At 38.6% G+C, this 26,355-nt stretch overlaps 1 protein-coding gene across 1 annotated transcript in view; it reads right to left on the reverse strand.

The window, feature by feature from the left end:
* Window positions 1-26,355, reverse strand: part of GAS6 (growth arrest specific 6) — a 49,941-nt gene that overhangs the window by 12,467 nt on the left and 11,119 nt on the right. Inside the window, exons 3-11 of the mRNA XM_081946267.1 lie at window positions 25,710-25,734; window positions 24,982-25,044; window positions 14,837-14,959; window positions 13,832-13,954; window positions 9,962-10,087; window positions 7,222-7,343; window positions 5,405-5,523; window positions 2,586-2,775; window positions 403-567 (exon numbers count right to left, since the gene is read on the reverse strand). Coding sequence (XP_081802393.1) covers window positions 403-567; window positions 2,586-2,775; window positions 5,405-5,523; window positions 7,222-7,343; window positions 9,962-10,087; window positions 13,832-13,954; window positions 14,837-14,959; window positions 24,982-25,044; window positions 25,710-25,734 — 1,056 coding nt within the window. The remainder of the gene's footprint in view (window positions 1-402; window positions 568-2,585; window positions 2,776-5,404; window positions 5,524-7,221; window positions 7,344-9,961; window positions 10,088-13,831; window positions 13,955-14,836; window positions 14,960-24,981; window positions 25,045-25,709; window positions 25,735-26,355) is intronic.

Genomic DNA, 26,355 nt, shown 5'->3' on the forward strand with positions numbered 1-26,355 from the left:
GGAGTAAATAGACTTGCTCGTAAGGTATGTTGACCTACTATCCTCCCTAGAGCCACCAGCTAAAAATAGATAAGTGAACACTACAAAACCAAGAAAAAAAAACCAGAACAGCAGAAAAGCCAATTTCTATAGTGTTGAGAGCAATTTTGCTTGCTTGACATATCTCCTGAATATGTCTTCTACTGCACAAATTTACTCTTGTGGTCAAAAGTAATCTGACATACGAGTTTTTAAAATATATATTTTTCTTCATGGACAAGTTATTTTATCTTACTTTATTAGTATTACTTTATTATTATTATTTTATCTTATTTGAAGCAAAGATGGCTCTATTCCTTGTTCCATCAGGTGACCAACTCTACCACAGATTATAAAATGCATGCAATGAACAGTTCTACTTACAGGATTTATAAGATGATGGGTCTTGAAAGGAACTCCTCCAACTGTTAAATTTAGCTGATAAAGTCCTCTGTCTTGAGTAAACAAATCGCCCGAGGCAGCTATCCTCATAACTGCATCCTTATTGACTTTTATAACTAAACTTCTTTCCAATTCTTCAACTGATATCTGACAGAAAAAAATCACAAAGGGATCAGGAGAGAAATATGAAAAAGCACATCATCTCCCATATAAAATTATTTATTGAATGAGCTATTTTCAAGTCATGTGGCGGCTATGAATTAGTCTTGTCTTTAGAAATACATGCAGCTAAATAGCTTTATTTTTCTCATTCAGTAGGACAACATTGTAATTTCTGAAGTGAAGCTAGGAAAAAAAGGGGTAAGCTGACTTATCTCAACAAAGCAGTTCCTATGAACCATTTCAAGTGAGATTCCACACATTAAAATTGAGTCTCTCATATTTTACATACATATATTTGCTAACAATAACAAGACTGTTTTGTTATTGATGCAGCTTTCTCTCATGTTCCAATCAGTATGCAGCTTTCTCTCATGTTCCAATCATATATAGAACTGGTAGGACTTAACATTTGACTATAAATTGACTATTTATTTACCAGATTTATCTCACATCTTCCCCCAAATAATTATCTGAAAACTAGGAGAATGGCTGATAAGAAGAAGCTGTTGTACAGAAAGGAATAAACAAAGGACTGCAAACAGAACAGTGCCTTTGTATATTTTTAAAGGTTTTCCCTTCTTTCATCCTTTCCATGGGCAGATGGGAGGTTAAGACTGTGCGTATTTGAATTTCTGTGTTTGAGAGAAATGTATAAGATATACAAGATAGAATGGGTCATACACAGATGGAAATAAATTAACTTTGAAATATGTACAAGTAGCTCGTTATCCATGATTTTGCACATATTGACGAATTCCTTATCATTTGAAATTCCACAAACAGCTGGAGATCAAGAAGCTTTCAGTTTTTCCACCCCAGTTCTTTTGGACAACTATACAATTTTATCTACAAGAGAGTGGATCTGAATGACTATCAATCAAAAAGGCTTCTCCATTTTGTATGAATCTAATTTCAGTTTATCCACTCTCATCCAGCCCATTATCAGGCTCAAACACAAACAAGGGAATAAAATGTTTTATGTTAGATTACAATTAAAACCCAACTCTAAATTGTACAGTGATATATATTGCCATATGCAGTAGTCTTCCAAATCACTTTCTGAACATGTCCTGGCAAGAGCAAACACATTTACTATTAAATTCAAGACCCAATCCTAAAGGGAATTAAAAGCTTCCAAGGAATCTAAGAGAACTAGGTGGGTACATTCCTGGATCCCCGACATAAGTCATCCATCAAGCCAAGAAAAGCAATCTCAGCCTCAAATTATAGTTGCATAATCAGCATCTTCCAGGTGTATCTACAATTGCAAGACTACCAATCTCTTAATCATTTTAGTTGGAAATTAGGTATTTCAAATCAACCTGCACTTTTTCTGCTCTTCCACTTATGAAGAGTTAAACTGGATTTTAACTCTTACAATTATTCATATGTTTTGACCCGGGTATGGTATCTTTGATAACACTATCATAGCTATTTGTTTTATGTAGGAAAGAATATACACCCTCTTGCAAGTAAATTGATTACTTGGCTAAACTGATACTGGCCACATGTTTAAAATCCACAAGCTAAAAAGGATTTACTACAGTAGATTGGTACTTGCCAATGTTTACATCTCTCTACCCTGCCTCAACATTTACCTGCAGTTCTAAAAGACAGCTGCAGAGGCAAAACGTAGCTAATGTCACAAAATTGCAGAAAAATGAAACGTTATGTATTTAAGCATTAAAAACTAATATTCTATTTTATTAAACATAAGGAATTCTAATTGTTACTATGGGCAATGTACAAGTCATTGTATTATTTATTTTAAAATATTTACACATCACTCCAAGTGATGTACAATTTAAAATCACAAATAAAATTGCCAACAGGATAAAAGTTCCAACCAGCATATTATTATTTTTTTTAAAATCTGGCACAGTAATAAAAGCAGTCAAAAGTCCAGCAATACAGCATGAAGTTTACCACCCAACTAAAGCCAATGGACCTTGTCCAGCAAAAGAACTTAAAGGCATGTGAATAGTAGCCTGTACTATACCCACTGTCTGCCACATGCCATGGTTGATGACTGGGCCAGTGCTGGTCACCCGGCCGATTCCATTGTACTTGAGTTGCAGCTCCAACCGTCCATTGCGCAAAGCCAAGACTATCCAGGTTTTGTCTTGACGGCCTCCAGCAAAAAAAAGGATGCCTTCAGGATCAAAGGTTCTAAAATCAAATTCAGCTGTAAATCTGGACACATAAGAATAAGGAGGGGAAAAAAAGTTAAAGAGGGAATATTTTCCAGATACTTATACTTTCAGACTACCCCCATTCAGAAGTCACATTCTGCAGGTTCGCACCAGTTCAGGCGAACCGGTAGTGGCGGCGGTGCGAGGCTCCGCCCACTCACCCTGATGTCATCACAGACCTTCTGCACATGCTGCGCGTGCTCCCGCTACCGAACCAGTAGTGAAGAAAAGAGGATACCATTACTGCCCCCATCGAATTAAAAAAAAAAATCCCTACCAGCCAGTGGTGGGATTCAAACACTTTTACTACTGGTTCTGTGTGCATGGCTTGGTGAGTGTGGTGTGGCTTGGTGGGCGTGGCAGAGGAAGGACAGTGTAAAATCTCCATTCCTTCCCCACTCTAGGGGAAGGTTACTGCAAAATCTCCATTCCCTCCCTATCAGCTGGGACTCGGAGGCAAAGAATAGATGGGGAGGGGGCCAGTCAGAGGTGGTGTTTACGGGTTCTCCGAACTACTCAAAATGTCCGCTACCGGTTCTCCAAAACTGGTCAGAACCTGCTGAATGCCACCTCTGCTACCAGCCATAGAATGATTGGGGGATGTTAAACATGACATCATCAGGCAAACCCCATGCATTGGGCATTTACATTCAAAGTTAGCAAGTACAAAAGGCCAGGGTTGGTATTGTGATTATCAGGCACAAAAAAAACATGTTCACATGTGATGTTTGAATTTAAGCGATTTATTGCTAAAAGCCTATGCTTCTTCTCAGATAAGGTCAGCACCTGCTTAGAGTTAGATAAGGATCAAGGGCAGTCCAGGAGGGTTGGACTTAATTCCATTTGTGGCCATGTAATGATTCTAGGCTAATCCCTCTTTTCACCCCTGGCAATAGCCTGTATCTGCTATTCCTTCTCTTACAGTAATGTAGATTTGGTCGTTTTTCTCATCTCCATACTACAGGTAGTCCTCCACTTACAACCATTTTATATTGACTTTGTGAAGTTACAATGGCACTGAAAAAAGTGACTTATGACCATTTTTTCTCATTTACGACCATCGCGAAATCCCCATGGTCACGTGATCAAAATTTGAATGCTTGGCAACTGGTTCATATTTATGGCAATTGCAGTGTCCTGGGGGGTCCTGTGTCCATCTTTTGTGGTCTTCTGATTACCAAAGTCAATGGGAAAGCCAGATTCACTTAACAATCATATTACTAAGTTAACAATTGAAGTGATTAGTTTAACAACTCTGGCAACAAAGGTCGTAAAATGGGACAAACCTCACTTAACAACTGTCTTTATTAGTAACAGAACCTTTGGGCTCAATTGTGGCTGTAAGTCAAGGACTACTTTTCATTAGATGTCTTTCTGTGCCTCAATTATTTCCATATGTAAACTGATAGCATCCTTGGCAGGATATTATGGAAAATTTCAATCAACCACCATACCTTCCCCAATAACTGCATTCTACATGATCCCAACCTTAGAATTCATTGATCGCTAAGCGAGTATACTTGTGATGTCATTTGAAGAAACAAGAAAACGAACAACACATTTGTTCCCAACATTCTTGGGAATGTTGCTGGCCAGGTAAGCAAGAGAGATAGTTGAAAATGGAGAGATATTTCTCAGCCTCTCCTGATTCTGGAAACAATTCTTCTTCACCACACTGTACTATCATTGCTGCAAATGTGTTAATTTTTTTTCAAGAACTATAACCATATATGAACAAGCAAGCTGCCCTGCCATTTCTGCCAACAAAACAGTTATACCTCTGCTCACATTTCTTCACTTTTTGCTGTAGGAAACCTTCAAAAAGGAAGCTTGCATAAATATTTCTGATCATGCATGATAAGGTTTCCAGTCATGTGGTAACCTACTCATGTCCCCCTCATAAGAACTTTACTCTGTGGATTGCAATGGACTGATACAGGTAATGATTTGCACAACATCAGACCAAGCCAGATGCATTGTACTTTTCCCCCTTCTCTGTCATGTGTGTTGCACACAGAAAGAGTTTGTAAAGAGGTTTTCTGGCATTTGTTAGTTTCATATAGTTAGATTCTGATATACACAAAGGAAAAGATGGAAAGAAGTACCTGGAACCTACAAAGGACAATGTTAATGTTCAAAGATGTATACATTGACGAATGTTTTTATGCCATCAACTAGCAAAGTTAGTGCCCATACATAAGAGACAGAACCAGTATTTCAACCCTTCAACCCCTGCCTCAAAACGGATAAGCTGTCTTATCTGGGCGGACTTCAAGACATGCAGGAAGATCTACAGTAAGTGGAGAATACCTACTATGGCCCTTAAAATCCCAAGTCCCCAAATTTGAACCTCGGATACTCTGGAGAGATCTCATACCACAAATAGTCTGCAGCCCAAGGCCTACTCATCTTGGCATATATAAGAACTCCTGTAAGGACTCCAGTGACATGAAATAAGAGCACAATTTTAATTATTATTCGGAACTTAACATCACTAGGTAATTGGTCCTTAGTAAATGTTAGAATTCCAACCCAGGATGACAGATCTTAATTGCAAAGAAAGGTAAACCAATTGCTTTTAAGAGGGAAAATAATTATTACTTAAATTGCTTTTAAAAAGCAATTCTCACCTTGTGGGTTGTCTCCTTTTAAAGAATACTTTGATGACATGTGTCGCACTAAAAATTCTTCCAAGATAGAGGGATTTAATACTTTTTGCAGTAGCAAATGGTACACAAGGCAAAATATCCTGGGGGAGGGAGAAAAGTTTTTTTTTCAAAACACTCTGATTAGATTGAGGTCAACAATTACAAAGATGTTTTTTTGTGTCTGTGTGTGTGTGTGTGTGTCTGTGTAAAAATTATATTTAGATCACTCAGTGATTTTGTACTGTCCTGGAAAGCAGATATAGTAAATCAGGGCATCTGGCTTAGCTGTAGCTTTACAGCCCCATTTTGCTATGACTGATATGTCCAAAACATGTGAGCATCTCCATCAAAGAGACATCTTTTCCCTATTTAGATGTCACACCACTTAGCGATGGCAATTCTGGCAGTCCTGGTTGCCATTGTTAAGTGAAACCATTATAGGTTATTAAGCAAGAAAGTCACATGGTCACCATTTGCAACCACCTGTCCACTTCTTCATTAATTCTCTTATGGCACTTGGGGGGCGGGGGGGGAGTCACAAATGGCAACCATGGAACTATGAGTCACTGCAATGGCAGAAGTAAGTACTACTCATTCTTGCAAGTTTGAATAGTTGCTGAACTAGTGTTTGTAAACCAAGGACTACCTGTATAGTGTTATTTTGTTAGTCATATAACATATCTTTCTTATGTAGAAGACCATAAAATAAGCCCATTGCCAGGGCTGACACCCATTTAATGGATCTCTGGTGAAAAAGTCTGAATAGTGTCAGGCAGAAAAGACCCAGAGAGCTATTGTTAATCGGAAGACACTATGCAATGGGCAAAAAACAAATCTTATGACTGAGGGCAACTTTGTGTAGGTAATCCTGGACTTACAACCACAATTGAAATGGAAATATTCAGTCATTGAGCAAAGATTCAAATGAAACAACTTGTGACCGTTTTGCTCAATGACTGCAATCCCAGTTGCCATTGTTAAGTGATTGCGAGGATCATTAAATTGCCTTTTTCTGCAGCTGTAGGCACACCCGGTTGATATGAAGGTGCAGCCTTTCTATTGAAACCACCTTGCACCATCTTGTAAGTGGGTCCCATTCTCTCGCTTGTTGGAAGACTCCTTCTCCAAACTGCACAATTTGAAGAAGAGACCTTCCGAACGAATGTGAGAGCAATCACATTTGCTAGCCTTCCCAGAAAACTTTCTAGCCTTCAGAATGCTGGCATTCACTAGCTTTCTAGCCCCAGGAAGCTAAAGAATATTCAGGATTTGAGATCTGTTCCTGAAGTCCACTAAAGGATTTCCCCTCCCCACATAATCATGGGCCACTAGGCAATCAACCATAAATATGAGCTGGTTACCAATGTAATCATGTGACAGGGGAGTGGGGGATGGATTGACCTTTTACAACATCTAGAAGTGCTTTACAGGCTTTAAAGCATCCTTTTTTAAGGTTGTTGTATCTTTGAACAGCTATTAAAAAACCAGTTTAAGTCAAAGAAAACCTTTAAGTTCTTATCTGAAATTTCATTTGGCAAGCAAAACAAGCAAAACATGCTGTATGAATGGAACAAGGAACCGAAGTTTTAAGTATGCATGTTCCCTATTCATGATAGGCAATACTCTCTGTTTTGTATTATAATTTGTATTATTATATAAACATAGTGTTTTAATATATTCTTCTCCAGACTCAAGTGAAGGGAATGAGTTAAACTTTTCACTTTGTACATTGCTATCTCATAAATGTGAGGCTCCATTTGTGCATTTCTGCTTGCAGAACAGAAATATTAAAATATTACCTCACAAGTATTCATATCATTGGAGAGTTTAACGCCACCTTTTCCGTTGCAGTGGCAAGTATAACTTCCTTGCGAATTAACACATGTTTGCTCACAGAAGTTTTGTTCACATTCATCCACATCTATACAACACCAATAAAAAGAAAAACAGAAAAGTAAGTTCTCGTGTTTGCCTTAAATGTATTTTAAAACAGTTGTAGCACCATAAAGAAAAATACTGGTACAATATATTATTCTTTCTAAGGAACTTGATCTGTTATTGCATTCCATTTCTGGGCAGCTTCCCTCTTACATCATCTCACCTCTTATACTAAAAATAATCAATACCTTTGTTTTGTTTTGTTTCATGAGGATAATGCCATTTCTGTGTTTTCTCATACCATGATAGGAAGTCAGTGGTGACATTTTGCTGTCCTGCTCAATGTATGATATTGAAGCAATAAGGTGAGATACCATCAGGTTAACCATGAATTGGCATGTTTCATTTGTTGCAGATAGGTGAGTGTGATTGGTGGTCCATCATAGTGGTGAATTCCTGACCCCTCAAATATTCATGTAGAGCATCAATTGCCCATTTTAGTTCACAGACTTCTTTGTTGATGTTTTTTGGTGTTATGTTTTTATTGTTTAGGGGAGGAGCTTCTTTGAGAGGTAGACCACAGAATGGTCCATTCCTTTCTAATTTTGGGTGGGCTGGCACCTAAACCTATGTTAGATATGTCTATTTGTAGAACGAAGTGGGTTGGGGAAAATCCTGTCCTTTCAATGCTGGCTTCTCAAACAATGTGTCTTTTATTTTTCCAAATACTTCCTGGTGTTCTTTAGAAATTTCATCCTTGAGGCTTCTTCCTCATTAGGTCTGTGAAGGGTTGAGTTACAGTAGAAAAATGAAATATGAAACTTTGATAACATGCTGCTAGATCAAACTCTTTCTTTGTTTTAGGGGTTTCCACTGGTTTCAAGGTTTCAAACTTCCTATATTCTCATTTTACTTCTTCCTCTCCAACCATGAAACCCTTATATCAGGTGTCCTGATATCTCAGATGTCACTTCTCTGGGTTAGGCCAGGTTTTTCTAAATTATCAATTATTAACCTTAAATGTTGGTGATGTTCTTCCCAGGTCTTGATATACAGTAGCATGCAAAAGTGTTAGGCATTTGTGCAAAAATGCAGTAAATTAAGAATGCTTTCAGAAAGAGAAGTTTGAATAGTTTGTTTTTCTCAGATGTCACTTCTCTGGGTTAGGCCAGGTTTTTCTAAATTATCAATTATTAACCTTAAATGTTGGTGATGTTCTTCCCAGGTCTTGATATACAGTAGCATGCAAAAGTGTTAGGCATTTGTGCAAAAATGCTGTAAATTAAGAATGCTTTCAGAAAGAGAAGTTTGAATAGTTTGTTTTTATCAATTAACAAAATGGAAAGTAAATGAACAGAAGTCCAAATCAAATCAATATTTGATGTGTCCATCCTAAACTATTAATTCTTCTACTTCTGAAAGCATTCTTGATTTACAGCATTTTTGCGCTACTGCCCAACACTTTTGCACAGTACAGTATATATGTATACTGTATACATATATGTACATGTATATGAAGGTATCATCTAGATAAACAGCATATCATTCCCTTGAAAATGGAGAAAGTAGTGGGTGCCCCATCTAGATTAAGTGATATTCTCTTAACAGCAAATGCTGTTTTCTTGTTTGAATGGTGTTCCAGTGGAATTTGCCAATATCCTTTGGTTAAGTCCAAAGGTGAAAAATACCTGGATCTGCCTAGGCCATCTGAGAAGTCATCAACTCTGCACATTAGATAATCAAATGTTGCCACTCAGTTTATTTGCTGGAAGTCTATGTAACACTGGTTTTCCCCATTTGATGTTCGCATTAATTCAATTGGAGAACACCAGTCCCTTGTCTATTCCATTTTTAACACATCTTTCAACTGTTCAGGAATTCTATGGGGATGCTGTCTAATCAATCAAGTTTCTCCCATTTTTATCTCTGCTCTATTAAAACAGTTTATCTCTTCAGTTAAAATGGCTGAACTACAATATCAAAAAAGCAGAGCACCCCATTTTCTACCTAAGAATGCTTCCGTTTGAGAAAGTTGGGTTCTCTCAATGCTGGCATCCAAAAGCCAATAAAGAAAATAGTGATTTGTAGAAAATTTGAGTATAAACCTGCACTGAATTTTCTAGCCATCAGATGATTTTTTAAAAAATAAATTGGATGACAATACATTTAAAGGAAAATATTTATAGCTCAGAGTTGAATTGAGGGGTCGCATTTGGTGCTCTCTGAGCTTGGTTGTTTTCTTGAAGATGTTTCATTACCCAAAGTAGGTAACATCATCAATGCTAGACAATACATTTATTGTACCTTTAAAAAATTATTCTTCTAAAAATATTCACCATAATGCTTGATACAGTTCTTCATTAAAAGCAGGGGTGTCGAACTCGCATCGTCACATTGTGGTCAAGTGATATATTGCGACTTTTCCCCCCCTTCGTTAAACCGGGGATGGGCGTGGCCAGTGTGTGATGCATCTGGCCTGTGGGCCGCGAGTTTGACACCCCTGATTCAAAGCATCAAATCTGATTCAACATGTCTGCTTATTTTTCAACACCCGCTTGCCATCTAGAGGTATATAGGAAATTAACAGCAAAGTGTGAAGGCCACAGCATACACAGAAAGGGTTAAGAATTCTCATGATGGTATTTAATTCTACCTACTAACCTTTGCAGGTCTTTGTGGCCTCGTCGTAAGTGTAACCAGTATCACAAACACATGTGTAAGACCTTATTAAATTTTTACATCGAGCTTCTCCACAGATCCCTGCTGTTGCAGCACATTCATCAATATCTGGAAAAGAGCAAAAAGTAAAGATGATCAACAATAATAATCAGACTATCAACAATGTTTCACAGCCCTAACTCAACCTCTTTCTATTGTTATAACTGCATAATGGAATTAGGAAATGACTTCAGTCTCCCAGAAACAAAAGGCTGATAGTCTGCAAAATATGCAGCACTTCTGAGTAAATGCTCTAAAATGATTAAAAAATGGGGAACTCTGTGGATGGGAACATAGAGGAAGAGAATCACAGGAAAAAAGTGTTATAGCAGTGTTAGAAGAGGGTCAGGGTTTTGAGACAAAAAGGATCACAGGATAGGAAATTACCAAGCTGTTTGGCTAGGAAAAGCTTCTTTCACGCAACAATGAGGGTTTTGTACATAGTTCTCGGAATGGAACAGGCTGTATAGATCATATTTACATGCACATTTCAATTTGTTTCTGCATTATGAAAATGAGGAATCTAACGTAATGAATGGAAGATACACAGTCAAATCTTGCAGTGTAGAGAGCGGCATATGGCACCACCCATTTTTCAGCAACTAGTCTGTATATAGCAAATTTCATGCAGAATAGTATAGCTGCATCCATACGTACCCACCACGCCATTCCCTTTTAGGTTAAGCAATGTTATGCACAGCATAGAAAAAGAGTAAACCAAAAGAAATGAAAGGCATCAGAGAAGAAAAAGAGAAGAAATATAACCGACACTAGTTTATATCAACATCATTCCATATTCTCTTTGCTTCTGATAGATTCGTCCTATGCTTCACGTGCTGCCTTTGTTTTCTTAAATTATGTTCTGAGGATGTCATTAACTTTATCTTATCATGACTTTCTCAACCTTCACCTTTCTTTTGACCCATTCGTTCACTTTGCCTTCATCTATTGGTTGAGGAATTCTGATTTTCATTCATTCTCACTCTATGACAAGCTACATACTCATACAGGTAGTCCTCAACTTACAACTATTCCTTTAGTGATCGTTCGAAGTTACAATGGCACTGAAAAAAGTGACTTATGACCAGTTTTCACATTTATGAGCCCTGCAGCATTCCTACGGTCATTTGATTAAAATTCAGGTGCTTGAATGTTTTATGACAGTTTCACTGTCCCAGGGTCATGTGATCACTATTTATAATCTTCCTAGCTGGCTTATAACAAGAAAAGTCAATGCAGGAAGTCAGATTTGCTTAGCGACTGTAGGATTTACTTAACAACTACACTGATTCACTTAACAACTGTGGCAAAAGAGTTGTAAGGTGGGGAAAAATTCAATTAACAACTGCCTTGCTTAGCAATTATGGGCTCAATAGTGGTCGTACGTCAAAGACTACCTATACCTCTTTTACTTCTTTTTATACTCATCATTCAGTTTTGCAATCAGGAGCATATTCTTTTCACAATTTTTCATTCTTTACCCTATTTCTCTTGTTTCATCACACATTAAGCCATGGCGGCACAGTGGCTAGAATGCTACATTGCAAGCTAATTCTTCCCACTGCCAGGAATTCAATCCTGATCAGCTCAAGGTTGACTCAGCCTTCCAAGATTGATAAAATGAGGACCCAGTCTTCAGAATTAATGAAATGTAATTTAAGGAATGGGGATGCAACCATTGAATCTGCCTGCAAATTTTATGCATGATTCCAGTAAAGCCCTTGGCTACTTTCGTGAGCTACAGACTGATACTACTAGCATGTTCATTCCCCACATGTTCTGAGGAACATTTTCTAAACTATTTCCAAAGTGCTGCACACAACCTTAATGCCTAACTCTTTCTCTACTCACACTGTTTGTCCATTTTAATCTCCTGTGCCAGCTGCTTTTCCACAAATGAGTTATACAATACGTTTATAGCTCCCTCTCTATCTAGGCATTTTCCAAACGTATTGGAATTGCAGTTGCGCTAGCTGACATATGATAAATTGCTATTTGTTTGTTTTATTTTTAAAATGTTGGCATGCTGCTTCCCATTGTAAAACAAAATTAAAATAGATGTAGATAAGCAGTATCTTCCAGGAATGTCTACAGCTGAGTCATTACTCTTTCAATAACCCAGTGTTTCTCAACCTTGACAACTTTAAAATGTATGGACTTCAACATTACTGACAGTTAATTTAGTCTAGTCATTAAGGAACCAGACTAGAAAGCAGGAGGCCGAGAATTCTAGTCCTGACTTAGACATGAAAACCAGCTGGGTAATTTTGAGCCAGTTACTCTTTCACTCACAAGGTTATTGTTGTGGGGGAAATAGGAGGAGAAATGTATGTTGGGTATGTTCACCATCTTGAGTTATTTGTAAAAATAATAATAAAGGCAGGATAAAAATAAATAAACTACTGGCACAGGCATTCTAGGAATTCTGGCATCTTAAAGCTGCCAAGTTGAAGAAACATCGTAATAAATTGTCTCACGGGGGAGGATGTTTATCACTAGGTGAAACTAATGAAGATTTCATGGAACCAAAGGTAGATACCATCCGTAAAGCAAGGTTGCAATCTTTCCTGGAACTATCCAGTCAAGTCTAACTTGCTGATAAAATAGACCTTATGAGGTATGATCAAAAGAAAATGTGAAACAAAAAAAAATTGTCACAAAGTGTCTTGCAAATACTTCCAACAAAAGTTCCAAAAGCTGGAACGATGCCCCCAAACAAAATGGTGCCTCAAGCACCTGTCACAGCTTTTGCAGAATGTGGTTTCTCAGCAACAGCTTCAGTTAGGAAGTGTTTGCAGCTACTATACAGCTCTTTTCTTCCTTTAACCTTCTCTCTCTCCCCTCCACAATCTCTGTCCAGGCAACATTATTGTCATTTATTCTTTACTGACTTCCAGTGTGCAGAACATTAACATTCTGTTCAACAGGCTGAAGTAACTATAATTTAAATTACAGAAAAGATATCTATTGTTATTGGCCACTTGTCATCAGAACATTTCTGAGACGAGTAAACTCTCTAGAGATTATTTTTCTCTCGGGTGACCACACATTTCTCGTATACCCTAGGTCATTCTCTAATACAATGCAATACAATAAAACTAAGAAAAACTATATTCTACTTTGCCAAATATTGCTTGTTAGCTCCAGAAGGAGCCAGTTGGCTGGAGCATTTTGGCATAATATGCCAATCCTTTGTGAATCACTCTTTTCCTATGGGGTTGGATCTTTCTGTGGTATGACTGCAGACATGCTTAGACATGCATTCCTGGCTGTTCCTATTGAAATCTTAAACTGCAGTTGTGAGAAAGTCAGAAGCAATAGCAACTGCTGAGTTTAGTCTTCAGAATTATTTATGCTAATAAAGATAGCAAACAGCTCAGGGTTAATGTGGTTTATAAGTTTTATCTGGATTAGAATAATTTATTGTGGCTCATAAATTCAGTTAGAACATATCCACAACAAACATTTTAATCCTTGAGATGCCTTTTTTTTTCTTTCATCAAGATAGCTACCCTTTTATATAATAAGGGAACAATAGATTCTCAGCAGAGGTATTTAGCTTTCACTTACTCCCACAGAATTTGTTCAGTAACCTTCTCATAAGTGTTGTTGATAGAACATGTCAAAAGATCCAGCAATCATAACTTGCCACAGTGTTTGAACTGGCAAACTAGGGGCTGGCATCAGCACCAAAAAGGAGAAAGAGGAAGCAGGAAAAAAGAACTGGAACAGAGCAAATTAGATTCAAAACAGGCTAGTTCATGTAATGCCAAAGGTGGATTTCATATTATTCTTGTCTCTTTCATAGCTTACCTTCGCATGATTTATTGTCACTCATAAGAGCATAGCCAGTGTAACATGAGCAGTGATAGCTGCCTGGCTTGTTATAACAAATCTGTTTACATCTGCCATTGTGATCTGCACACTCATTAATATCTAGAAATGGAAAAAGATTGTTTCAGTTTCCAAACAAATTCCAACAGAAGAATGTGAAACAAGACATTCATCTCTTCATATGCATCATTTCATTAACTTCCACATGTTGTATATGCAAGATTTTATCATCTCTGGTTTAATTTTCAAGTCAGTTTACAATGTGTACATTTACTTATTTATGCAGTTATTCACAAGCATCTTCCTATCACTGCATTAAGTTTTTAGGCTGACCGGAATAATAAGCTATGCAGAATCTCTTTCAATCAAGTCTTCAATTATTTTATTTTAATGGGCCCATTAATCTATTTGCAAATTACAGTCTGCCTTGCCATGAGTGGCAAGATTTCCTAGAATACTCTGCTAATCTCCATCTGGAGATTCCAAAGATTGAAACGTTTATGTAAAAAGAAAATTCCATATTTTGTAAATAAACTATTGTTTTCTTCATCCAAAAATCAGAATTATAGGAATACAGGTAGTCCTCAACTTTCAAGTTTGTTTAGTGACCATTCAAAGTTATAACGGCATTGAAAAAAGTGACTTATGACTGTTTTTCCCACTTATGATTGTTGCAGCATCCCCAAATCATGTGATCAAAATTCAGATGCTTGGCCATTGACTTGGATTTACGACGGTTGCAATGTCCCGGATTCATCTTTTGAAACCTTCTGACACTCAAACTCAATGGGGAAGCCAGATTCATTTAACAGCCGTGTTGCTAACTTAACAGCTGCAGTGATTCACTTAACAACTATGGTAATAAAGGTCATAAAAGGGGGGGAACTCACTTAACAACTGTCTCGCTTAGCAACATAAATGTTGGGTTCAATTGTGGTTGTAAGTTGAGAACTACCCATACCAGCAGCTCAGACCTAGGCTTACCTTTGTCACATGTCTCGCCCTCCCAGCCTCTCTTACAGTGGCAAAGGAATCCACCTTTCAGATCTTCACATTTTATAGTGCCATCTCTGTGACACGGGTTAGGAGAACATTGGTCTGGTAAATCTAGGCCAGAAAACAAACCTTGTAAAATGTTTATTCTTGACTCATATTGTTCAGAGCGATGAGATTGGTATTACTCTTCAAACCTATCCCAAGAAGGCATTATTCTTTTGTATAAGGAGGAATAACATTGGTAGAATTGCATCGTTGTATAACGATAAGCCATATGCCCAATTCCAGAAAAGGTATAACTCACCAAAGTAAATGAAGTTTTGTTCTGGAGAGCATTGTGGAGTTTTTTTTATAAAAAAAAGAAGAATGGAAAATATTTCTCAATTACCTTCCTCATTCTAACTTTGAAACCAGCTTTCTGAGAAACTGTTCTCTATTTGCTTTTTTTTCCCCTCAAAAAAAAAAAGAAAGAAAAGTCCTGAGGCTACAATTGTTAATTTTAGGCAAGAGAAAAACGCCACCAATTTGCAGTTACTATCTTACTAGAACACCCTGAAACTATGATACATATTGTTTGTACAGGGGCTCAACATGAACTCTATACATACATATTGTACATGCCAATTAATTGTTATATTCAATAAACAAAAGAGAATGAGACCTAATGCAGGACACTCAGTGACCCTTTTCTACTAAGTGTGTATGTTTCACAAAGGTGCAGATTAGTCCACTGAATATGAATACACACATATATATATATAAAAATGCAGTGATACCCAAGTCCCTGAAGATACATAAAAACTCCCATTTCTCCCTCATGATTGCATGTACAGCATATATGCTAACACACATCTGAACGTATGGCATATACAAACATATGGCAAAACATGCAAATGCACAAAATATGTAACAGTGCGCCATGAATCTTTCTTAAACGAACTAGCTAATACTTACATATTCTGTAGACCAGTGATGGCTAACCATTTTGGTGCCAAAAATGCAAGCGTGTGCGTGCAATAGCGCATGCAGGCACCCATAATGCAAAAGTGTGCCCCCACATGCGCATGTGCACACACACAACCCATGTGTGCCGCACTGCTCGCCTCCAAGCTGAGCTTGGTATTTCCTCAGGGAGGGGCGTTTTCACCCTCCCCAAGCTCCAGGAAAGCCTCTGGAGCCTGGGGAGGATGAAAAACGGGCCCAACAGGAAGTTCGGAAATGAACTTCCGGTAGGCCTGTTAGGCTCATTTTCCACCCTCCCCAGAGGTTTTCCTGAAGCCTGAGGAGGGTAAAGACAGCCTTCCCCTGTTCCCAGAAGGCCAAAAATCAGCTGGCTGGTGCTCGCATGCGCACTAGAGCTGATGGCTTAAGTGCCAGCAGATATGACTCCGCGTACCATAGGTTCACAATCATGGCTATAGACCAAACAATAAAACTGTAAGGAATTATGTGTGTGTATGTGTGTGTGTGTGTGTGTATGTATGTATTTGTGTTACAACTGATAGGGAGGCGAGCCTGTGGCTTAGTGGCTAAGACTCCTGCCTAAGATATAATACAGCCCAGGTTCAAATCCCAGTAAGGGTATGGCTAGCTGATGAAAGCTAATTAGCTCGAAATAGATCTATACTAGTCTCCCTTTATTTATTTATCAATACAAATACAACACACACACACACACACACACACACATATATATATAAGCTTTAAATATATATAAGCTTTAAATATATATAAGCTTTAAATATATATAAGCTTTAAATATATATAGCTTTAAAAAATATAAGCTTTAAATAGATATAAGCTTTAAAAATGATCAACTGTTTATGTTCCACTCTTCCTATGCTGATCTATGACCATAATAAAAATTGGGCTGATAGGCATGGCAGACAGAAAAAGAAAGACAAATGTTGATGTAAAATTACTTAGGAAATTCTTTATCAATAATGATGCCTGAAAATGTCTTCCTCAGAGCTGAAGAAGCTTCTTGGATGAGAAGCAAAACATCTTCAAGGAAAAAACAAAATCCAGTTGCCTTTTTGGGAAAAAAAATCACTTCTGGTATTCCTGAAAATGCACTCATGATTTTCTCTGTCCTAAAAGCCACAAAAATATTTTTATTCAACTGTTCAAATAAATTATTCTAATAATGACAGGAATGTCACATCTCTAGCCATGTATTTGGTCATGCTATTTGGGAACCAACTGACTCCTGACTACATATACACAAGGAACATGCACTAAGAAAGGACAACTATTCATATTCTAATGTTTTCTGTATTTTTCTAAAGGGAAGTAAAACCATAATCTAAAATACAAGAGCAATATTGTTGACAACCTCCCAAGTAGACCAGAGTGGAAACACAACAAAATGAGCTAATTCTACTTCGTTGTCAATCTATATTATCAGAATCTTACAAGTCTAAAAGTTCACATCCCCCACTGCTTGATATGTTAGGGTGAATCCTTTCTAAGTTTCTTTCTCTGGCTAATATTTAGCTGCATGACCTCCCCGTCCAATCTGATTATTCTTTAAGGTAGCATCTGTTCCCCTGCTTTCCCAGTGTCCTTCTCACACACCATTATGTCTGCATAGAGATATCCCAACATCTTATTTTTAATTTCTACATGGTGATTGCTTGATAGTTAATAAGGTTAACAAGTTGAACATTAGAATGGCATTTTAGATTTTTTCAAAAATTTCCTTTTGTTCTCAATTATCATAAAGCTACCTCAAGAAAAATGGTCAATTTATACTCCCCAAGTATGATCAGAGTTGGAGTCCTTATTCTGGAGTCCTTATTCTTTTATCGTAGCAAAACATTCTGATGTTGAGCAAGGCAAAACTCATAATTACAAATGGTATGTAACAGGGGTGGGTTCCTGCAAGTTCTAACCTCTTCTATAAAAGAGGTTCCACAAATCTACCATGCTATTTAGAACCGGTTCCAGCTCTCTTCCCCCGCCCATCCGCACCACACTTGCTCCGCCCACTGCTCACTGATTGGCTGGCACACCAATCACCCCGCCCACCTCTTAAAGTCCTATCTAAAGCTTAAAGTCTTAAAGCTGTCAAGTTTGAACATCCCTGGGGGGTTTTTTCTTTTTTTTTTTTGACAAAATTTTTTTATTGGTTTTTCAACATTTATAGGGAAAAGGGTAAATGGACAGGTATACAAATTATGGCAGTTGCAAAGTGTGACAGGCGCCCCTCTCTCCATACTCATAGTATACATTTATATATAATGCATTGGTATATAATTGATTATAATCAGCATATTAGTTCTGTTACTAAATTCAATCAGATTAGACATTACAATATAAAATCCAGATATAATTCCATTATCACTTTCGGTCAGTTTATAATAATATGATTTTCTTGTTTATTTTTGTGATCTGAGTCTTCTTGCTATTGCCCCATCTCCCTCCACTGGCAGAGCTCTGGCCCCTCCCGTGTCCTGCGTGTCCGCTGTAGTGTCTCGTGTTTTTTCTAGGAGTGTTCTGTTTTTTTCCATAAAGGCCTGCGCCTCTATGGGTGAATTGATTCTAATTCTTGTCTCCTCCCAGAATATCAGCATACCTTCAGGCATCAACCATCTAAACCACACCCCTTTCTGGTATAATTTATTCGCTAATTGCGAATAATTCTTCCTTTTTTCTCTAATCTTCTTAGGGATCTGCTTCAGAATGGTTATCTCCATATCATGGTATGTCAATGCTTGCCCCCTTTGTACACCCAGAATTTCATCTCTTGTGCTTTTTCTAAGAAATTTAATGTGAACCTCCCTGGGTACATTGTGAGTTCTAGCATAAGCTGAGTTCACTCTATAAACCAGGTCTATATCCCACCCCATCTGTTGTTTTTCTTTATGTGTGTAGTCAGCCAGGATGTTTATCATGATGTCCCTTATGTTTTCCCCATCTTCTTCTATAACATTTTGAAATCTAAGGTAATAGGACATTCTCTCAAATTCTATTTTCATCTGTTGGATGTCAAGATCTTTGTTCCCTTTCTGCACAGCTTCTACCCCCCCCTCACCTCCTCCACCCCCCCTTCCACAAGATTCAGTCTTTGTGAGTTCTTATATATTTGGGCTTGATTTTCTTTAATTTCATCTTTCATTTCCCTTAGCTGTTTCTTGATTTCCTCCTGGCCCTGTAAAATTTGTTGAAGCATTTGTTGAAAGTCCATCTCTGTAGTCTTATGTTGCATCAGTTCTGTTATCTTTGACTGTGTGGCTGGACTGGATGTTGCGGATGTTGGAGCAGAAGTGGCAAAGCCAGGTTTTCCAGGAGGGGGTCTTTTGGATGCCATCCTTTATAACGTTAGAAGTTCAGTCCAAATATGAAGTAAACAGTTAGAAAAGAAGGGTAGCCAGGTGAATCCGGGAGCAGAAGAACCAGGCAGAAGAGAGTCTCTCCAATAAGTCTGGCAATAGATAGAAAATTTCCCCTAGAAGGTTTAAAAAATACCAATCCACAAGAGATTCCTCTGGGAGACACGGAGACAAAGACCGGAAGCCTGAATTTTAAAGGTGGAGTCAGGTTTCAGAGTTCATAAAGACAACGGAAGTGTGCCATCTTGCCCTGCCAGTTTTGGGCACAGAGGCATAACAAAGTTTTAAAAAGTTCCAAAAGTCCTCAAATCATTGTAATATATAGGATTAAATTGAAAAGAAAATCATCTCAGCCTAAGTGAGGCTTCATTCGTTGGCTCTCCCCCCTCCTCCTTCCCCGGGGGCTGAGAGCAAAATTGTTCCTCGCCGCTTGTCCAAGGGGGGGGAAACCCCCCTCCCTCCAGCCGCACCTCCAAAATGCTCCGAAAGTTATTTTAAAGTTTTAAAAGGCTGAGTAAATCTTCATGCAGAATAAGGGATGAAGAGAGAAGCAACCTCACCGCACTGCAGCTGCTTCCTTCAATTGTTGCATTCTCCAGTCGGCTTATAGCGAGGCGCGAGGCGTAGGAACGCGATGCGCCCTCCGAGCTTGCTCCCCGGTGCCTTGGGCACGCAAGAGACCTCCCGCCGGCCGCCACCGCTGCAGGAGTCCTCCGCGATGCCGCCCCTCTGGCAGGACCCCTCTGCGGGGTGTCCTGTGCCCCCCAAGGAGTGGGGAAGCCCACCGGGGAGCCGGAGCGGGCAAAGAGCTGCCCGTCGCCGCCGGAACTCGGGGTTTTTTTTCTAAAGGGTTAGGTGTGCAAGGGTCTTGTAACTTGACAGCTTTAAGACTTGCATGCTTTAAATGCCAGAGTTCCTGAGCCAACATGACTGGAGAAGGAATTCTGGGAGTTGAAGTCCACAAGTCTTAAAGCTCTCAAGTTTGAACATCCCTGGGGTTTTCTTGCTAAAGGGTTAGGGGTGCAAGGGTCTTGTAACTTGGCAGCTTTAAGACTTGCACACGTCAAATGCCAGAGTTTCTGAGCCAACATTTTGGTTGCTAAGCAAGAGCGTTGTTAAGTGAGTTTCACCACATTTTACAAATTGGCCATTCCCACCCAGTCACATGGATGGCAAGGCACTATCCGGTCACATGGCCGGCAAGCCACTCCCACAAAACAGGCCACACCTATGGAAGAGGTTCTAAAAAAATTTAAAACCCACCACTAGTATGTAAGTACCAGTGGTGGGTTCCTACCAGTTTGGCCCGGTTCGGCCGAATAGGTAGTGATTTGGCAGCCTGGGTCGTTGGAACTGGTAGTGACGCAAGCCTGCCATGCCCCCAAACTGTTTCTCCGGGTGGTGCCATAGGCACCACCATCTTGGTTTTTGCTTCTGTGCATGCGCAGAACAATTTTTATTGTACTGCACATGAGTGCGCACGGCGCATTCATGATCGACTTGGTAAGTTCCCTCTGCCAAGGGCAGACACACCTACAATGTTTTTATCTTGAAACCCAGAAATAGTACTGCTTGATAAGGTCAATATAAACACTAAGTACTAATAAAAGCTAACATAAAGGCAACATAACAAAACACATTGCCCTTCCTCTCTTTCTGAAGTAAGCAAGCTCATGAAAAAGAAGCTGGCAAAAACTGAATAAAAGAACATCTAACATTGTGAAGGTGAATCAGACGTTTACATAAACCATTCCTGTGACCCCATTATAGATTACACTCACCAAGGAAATACCATTTAAAAACCCTGCCTGAAAATTCTTGCTTAGCAGGTAGAATTGTATTTCTGTAGTGGCTGAAGTTTTTGTTTGTTGGTAGAAAAGAATAGATTAATGGTGGACTTGCCTAATATTGATGACTTGGCAAATTCACACTGTTCTTGTAAAAGAGCAATGTTTCTCAACCATAACAATTTAGGAATTATAATACCGACTGGGGAATTCTGGGAGTTCAAACCCACATATTTTTAAACTGCTAAGTTGGAGAAACACTATATGAGAGGGAAATAAATGTGTTAAAGTTTCAGATACATTTTTCCTTCAAATGTAACTATTATTCTCATACTTGATATGAGAAGAAGTCTGATGGGCCTCTCAATTTTTTGACGCATTTAATATTTTTGCTCTGCAGGCAAACTAACTACTGGGGAAGAAAGAATGATTTTTTCCTGATAACTATGTTGTTATATTATGCAGTACATTTTCACACTGCATATTGTTGCTTTGCTTTTTCTCTTTTAGTGAATTATGTATGCAAGTATTCATATTAATAAAATATAGACTGGTCATGGAACAATTACATTGGAGAATATCCCAAATTATTACATTAATCGTAATGCAACCTAAAGAGGTAAAAGTACATTAAAGAGAAAACCTAACTCTAGTGCCAATTCTATCTAAGAAAAAATTAGTACTTACTTGAACCACACTACATATAGCAGACATTTTCTACATGTAAATAAGCAGTTCGTATCTTTGTTATTATAAAGTCCAGGTCAGACTTTCAGTGTTTCTCTTTTCATAATCTAAATATTAAAGATGCATTTTGCTATTTTTCTCATTTAGATTCAAAAGCATTCAGGAAATTACAAAATTGCCATGGGCAAGCTTTTATGTTTGAAGCTCTGTAAGTAAGGCACATACTTCTGTAACAGACTGAGATAGCAGCTTGCCTAAGACAACTGAGCATGGCTTTAATTCTGTTCTTTTCTGTTCTATTCTAAATCCACCTTTCAAGAATATAGCCTTCCCAAGACTGTTTTCAAAGGAAAAACTCTGCAGGGTGTTGTTAAGATTACCAAAACATGTGAAGTAATTGAACATTCGGGAAAAGCAGGACATGCAGTATAAATATTATATATTTCATTTTATAATTTCTAGATATGCTTTGTCTTTCAATTATGCTTTTGGTTCTGTTTTTTCAGTCTCATATAAGCAAAGGTTTCAAATAATATTTCTGCCTAAAAAATTTGTAAAGAGCGAGCCAGAAAAGTGGAAAATTAGAGGACTGTTACAGAAACACCATGCCCAGTCACCTTACTGCTTTTTCTCCAGTATGTTCAGACAATGCATCAGAAACATTTGATAGTTTATTCTTCAGATAGAAATAATTATCATAAAAAGTATCAAGTTCATCATACTAGGTTCTTGAATAATACATTCAATATCCTCCATGAACAAAAATACTGGAAAACCCTGGCAACTATTCATATATTAAAACACAACTTCCTGATCATTCTACTGAAAATCTAGCTGTCCGTGCTTAATTATGTAATGCTTCTACAGCGCTTTCTAACTTCTTCAATTACAGGGAAATATATTCCATAGTGTATCACTAGCAGTTGCCCTCAAATATGAAGATTAGTTTCTCAGTAATCAGCTGAGAATGGATTCACATGACCATACAAATGTTTAGCATGAGTTAGGGATGGGTGTGGGGGGGGTGTAATTTACAATATTTGTATATCTTTTAATGAAATCCAGTGTAGTCTGTGATGCACTTGGAATATTGAACCTATTTTCCCCCAAACTGTGGAGTTCCACACATTAATTCAACTACATTCTCCCAGCCTAACTACCTCACATGATCATCATCATCAGGGACATGCGGTCAGGGGAGACAGGGGAGGCAGAGCCTCACTGCTCTCATCATGAAAAGAAAAAAAATGGAAAAGGGAAAAGGCACACATGGTCCCATTCCCCGCCTTCCTGAGTCAACATGAAGGGGACCGCGGCTTGCACTCCGCGCTCCACGGCTCGCGCTCCGCAGTCCCCTTCATGTTGACTCGGGAAGGTGGGGAATGGGACCACGTGTGCAGGAGGCTGAGGTTGCCTCAGCCTCCTACACACGTCCCATTCCCCGACTTCCTGATGACGTCACCAGCCACACCAGCCATAAACCTCACCGCACGTCAGTAATCATCATAATTGCATATTCCACCTGGCCTCCATATGCCAGTAACGTAAGAGTTGTATAGCACTGTATATTTAAAGGCAAAGGGGGACTTCAGAATGCACATATGCATACAGCACAAGCAACTGTCTACAACTACTTAAGCCAAACATGTCTTTTCATGGAAACACACAACAGCTGCAAAGGAAAGCTATGCAATCCCTGTGCGTCTACTTTAAAGAGATACAGAAAAGCAAGGTGGCAAAATGTAGATATAAAATTATAACATGCACAAGATGTCATCATGCCACTATCACCACTACATACTTGCATCTTCATGTCTTGAATAATGCACATATTTGCAATATTGTGTGATGATATCAGCATGGACATGTTATCATTTGCCATCCCACCACAGAGGAGTACGTAGGTGTTACCTTAATAATTCCTTTGTTGCGATTGAATCTAAGGACTGTACAACTGATGAAATAACTATAATGTGCAACGTAATACATAATGTCTTAGGATAAGTTTAAGATGTTCATTGCATCTTGACATAAACAAAAAGTCAGATGAAGAAACTTAATTGTATAACACTTGTATGTAGTAGTATTTCATTAACAACTAGAAAAATTTGGGGATGCCACGCAATATTTTGATCTTTTGAAGAAATGAACCTAGAGATGATGATATCTGACTATGATAAAGGAACCAGGTAATGTAGACTGATTGAAATGGCCTTTTAATTGTTGAAGGAAACCACTGTTCAACATCTCATTTAATGGTCCTTGCAGGTTCCCATCACAAGTATTTACTACCCTTTCAAACCTACTCAACAATTCACTGGTTGAGGAAGTCTTTGGTGCTCTCTGAGCTTAGTTGTTTTCTTGCAGACATTTCATTACCCAAACTAGGTAACATATCAATGCTAGCTGGTAAAGAGTGGGGTTTGCTCTCAGTTTATATTGCCCTATCAGGGTTGGTGGGGTTGGTTTTAGGATTAGGGTACACATGTGCCCTGCCCCCCATGCATGCATGCATGACCCCCAAGCATGCAACCCACCCCTGCACTTGGGCACGTAACCCCCTGCTCACAACCAGTACCCCGCACATGAATGCATAACCACCACATACGCGCCCCACGCCCTGGACATGCGTGGCAGAGACCCGAAGACCAGCTGGCCAGGGGGAGATGTGTGCACATGTGTGGTGGAGTTGAACTGGGGTGACGGCTCATGTGCTATCAAAGAGGGTCCTGAAATGTAACATTATACACAGGGGTTCTGCTGTGCAGTTTATTATGATTCACCAGATTGTCCAAAAACATCTAGTTAATATAAACCAGGATTTCTCTACCCTGGCAATTTAAAGATATTAAAGTTGAGAAACACTGATCGAAGCTCTAGTCTTCTGTAACATCCAACTGCAAACCACGGTTAAGAAAATAATAGTTCATAGCTTAAACACTAAAATATATTAAGCTCAATAAAACAGAAGCATCTAATGCCTCTGAAATGCAATGCTTAACTGAAAATCAGAGGCTAAGCCACAACATGTTTTCATTTATATTTTACTTTCCTTTTTGAAATTTTAGCAAGATGTTTTAAAATCATGGTTCAGCACTGTGTATGCATGCAGCAAGTACCAGTGAAGGAAAGAAAATGGAAAAATAAGGGATGCAAGATCCACTTTGGCACATCCTTGTAACATTAGACCACTGTTTAACATCATATACAAACTCTCAATACAGTAAATTATTAAAAGCAGGGTGGTGCATGAATCCTTCCCCATGCTAAACCCACACATGAATGTTACAAATGCCTAAAAGATAGAAAGATGAAAAATGCTTACTATGCACACACGTATGTAAACTTGGACTTCTTATAGCTGGTGACCCATAGTCCCGAATACAGTCTAAAGAAAATGCAAAAAGTATTATTAAGCCATATGCCTAAATGAGCTGATTTCTAATCCCCCATGCTATACTCAGCATATTTGCTATTCTACTAAATTATTCATATATGAAGAGATATATCTATACATCCATCAGTGGTGGGTCACGACCGGTAGGCCCAGGAAGGGGTGTACCGGTGCCTGCCGGGAGCACTGGGTACCGTTCCAGTACGGTGCTCCAGAGGGCCCACCCACCCACCCGCCTTACCGGTATTTGAGGTTTTCTGTGCGATGCCCCAAGCAGCTGGAGCATTGCGGGCAGTAAATACGCATGCGCACACTGCACGTGTTCATGTGGTGGACGCCCACTCCTGTTGCACTGTACCGGTTGCAATGGGATCCGGAACCCACCACTGACATCCATATATATATACCTGCACTTTTATTTTAGAATATGATTCTTCTATTTTCTAATATTATGCAGATGACCAGGCTGAGCCTGAGGGAGGGGACAAATGCATCAAAAGTCAAGATTTCTTTATTTTTTCAAAGAAGGGGAATGGTGCCTGGATCATTGCAAAAGATCATATAAGATCTGATCTCTATGGCAGATTAATATGCATACATATTGTGCCTGGCAACAAAACAACACTATCATACATGAATAGGATGTAACTGCAACTCACCCAAATATTTCGGGTAGAAATAATCCTGTGAGAGAGGGGAAAAAAAGCATTTATTGGAAAGACCCATTTAATCTAAAGTGACATTAAGATTAAAATAAAGGCTAACAGTTTAATAACGGAGCAATACAATTTGAATGGGTCGGACACGACTTCGCAACTAACAACAACAATTTAAATATGGTGTTAGGTGTTTGCTTATCCTATTGATCCTATTACCATTAAACAAAGCATTTTTGCTTCTATAGAGCCCTGAGTCACACTACTGAAGGTTAATGGCGGAATACTCATGAGTAAACATCCAGGTTTATACTGCTTACTCATCAGTAAATCTGCTGATTAAGGAAACTTGAGCTGCCTGCTTGAAAACAGAGGTTATGAGTGATCCACTGTACTTTCAAAAACATATTGGTGACAACAGCAATATTGGAGGAAGGAAGTGAGTAATCAAGATTCAGTTTCTCATTTTGCTCTTTGGCGTTAAATTCTCCAGCTGCAAAATCCAGAACAATTCCCTTAGTTAAAGGAAAAGAAAGTAAAGTAAAGTTTCAATTTTAAAGCTGAATTATAAACCCTTAAGTCAGCATGTTATCATCACTATGACAGTTGAGTTTCTCCTTAAAATGTGGGTTTATAATTGTTAGTTTAA

This window comes from Natrix helvetica (genome assembly GCF_964273705.1).
Source record: "Natrix helvetica genome assembly, chromosome: 3".
Classification (NCBI taxonomy): Eukaryota; Metazoa; Chordata; class Lepidosauria; order Squamata; family Natricidae; genus Natrix; species Natrix helvetica.